The 1,959-nt window shown below is 36.5% G+C and overlaps 1 protein-coding gene across 1 annotated transcript in view; it reads right to left on the bottom strand.

Moving 5' to 3' along the window:
* The window catches only part of cpne9 (copine family member IX), a gene marked incomplete at its 5' end in the record, with an annotated part of 83,463 nt that overhangs the window by 74,199 nt on the left and 7,305 nt on the right, over positions 1-1,959 (bottom strand). The window contains 2 exon segments of the mRNA XM_014025511.1: positions 722-761; positions 905-1,008. Of these exon segments, the coding sequence (XP_013880965.1) occupies positions 722-761; positions 905-1,008 (144 nt within the window).

Here is a 1,959-nt window from a genome sequence, read left to right as displayed (position 1 = left end):
AAATATATTTATGTCTGTGGTTGTAATGTGACAAAATATGGAAAAGTTCAAGGGGTATGAATACTTTTGCAAACCACTGTACATTTATGTTTAAGAAACTTGACATAATACACGATTTTACCCATTATGTCACATAATTGGCATGTTTTCTGTTGAACTTAGTTCAGCTAAAGTGAAACAGGAAGTGACATCAAAGGGGGAGTATTTGAGAAAAAAAATTCCCTGGTTTTTGTTTATTTAAACATTATTATTTGAAGTATGACTCTTTCTCATCCCTCTATGATAGTGATTAAAATAATCTAAAGAAACATCAGATTGGTCTCTACAGTCTGTCGGCCTTTGTAGCAACGCTCTGTTCACATGCAGACATTCCTCTTTGACATCACTTCCTGTTACATCACATGCAAATATCTCAACAACTGTTCATCTTAGTGACGTGAAGTATTTTTTACAATATGTTATCAATATTGTCTTTCCAAAAATACATTCATGTTTATTACAAAAATTTGATGTCAGGGGCGCTTAAGCATCAGTCTGCAAATTTAATGTAGGATATGTCTGCACTTTCTTTTCAATTTTTTGTATTTTTTAATGTATTGCTTTGTTTTTATTTTTATTTTGGGTGCCATCTTTATTTTGTTCTGCAGGGACAAAAATACTCTCTATTCCATTACAGTAATTAGATGCATTGATGAAAGTTGTTACTTCAAACTGTACTTACGTGTTTGGATATGTTACAGCTTCGAGAGTCCACATTGTACCTGTCAGAAAAACATCCGAAAACACATTTATTTTTTACCTTTATTATTATCCGAATGTCATCACACTGTACAACAAAATGTCTGTAGCCAATTTAAACTGACATCTTTAAAAACACAGATTTATAAAAAGTCAGACTACTCACACGTCAAACCTCAAATTTTGTTTCTCTTCAAAGAAGAAGTCCAGAACAAATTTCCTAACAAAGTCTGGATTTCGAGTGTTATCGATTACCTCTGTCCTGCCAAACTATAAAAACAGGAAAAAGATTATATATATTAAGCATAATTGCAAATTATAGATTACATGTTTTGTTTATTTCACAAAAAAGCCATCCCACTGCTTTAAATAGAGCTGCATTTGGTGAATCTTGGGTCCTCAGAGGAATGAAATTGGTACATTAGAAGCATCATCTTCCCTCCTCGTGTCCCCAGCATTGGCCCGGTCCTTCTCTCCAGAGTCAGAGCGCCTCTCTATCACCCTGACAATCACACCAGTAATCCCCACTGTGAACTGCTGGCCTTACCTTGGTGGCGTGGCCTGACTGCACCATGTAATGAGCTATTGATTTTGGCACTGCCTCACCGCAGCCCCAATACCTTGACTCGTGTCTTCAGAGGCCAGCTCACATAATCCATGATATCAGCTGCATCCCCAGCCTATCCATTACCAAGGTCTTGTGTATCGGGGATTCAGAACTACCTTCCATAATGGGACAACAGGAACAACTCAATTTTTAAAAACAAATTTTATTCTTAATTTTTTGGCATTGAGTCCTTTGTCTTGTAATCTTAGAGGCATGGTGGTCCAACAGGTGGCAGGCCCATGGGTGTTTAGATTAGGAAGTGGATTTTTTTTACTGCTCGTTATACGTAGTTGGATTGTTTTAGAACAGCTGTCTTTATGAAAAAGAAAAATAAAGTTCTGTAGCACTGGTCCATGATATATGTTAATATTTATCTTACAGTGGCACCCATAGTTTTCTTTTCTCATCATATCGTCTTCTTAGACCTGTACCTCTCTGTGGCCTGGCAGCTTCTTTCTGCAGAAACAAACTGTGAATCAGAATCACTGTAAGTGTTAGGAAAGCTGTGCCACTCACACCGCCTAAAAAGAATCACTGGAAATACTCAAAATGTTGCACCTCATAAAAGTAATTATGAATGGTAATTTACCATAAAGTGTAGAAAAGCTGCACTG

Source organism: Austrofundulus limnaeus, unplaced genomic scaffold (genome assembly GCF_001266775.1).
Source record: "Austrofundulus limnaeus strain Quisiro unplaced genomic scaffold, Austrofundulus_limnaeus-1.0 Scaffold481, whole genome shotgun sequence".
Classification (NCBI taxonomy): Eukaryota; Metazoa; Chordata; class Actinopteri; order Cyprinodontiformes; family Rivulidae; genus Austrofundulus; species Austrofundulus limnaeus.
Note: the sequence above shows the minus strand (reverse complement) of the source record. Positions and strands in the feature narration are given on the sequence as shown.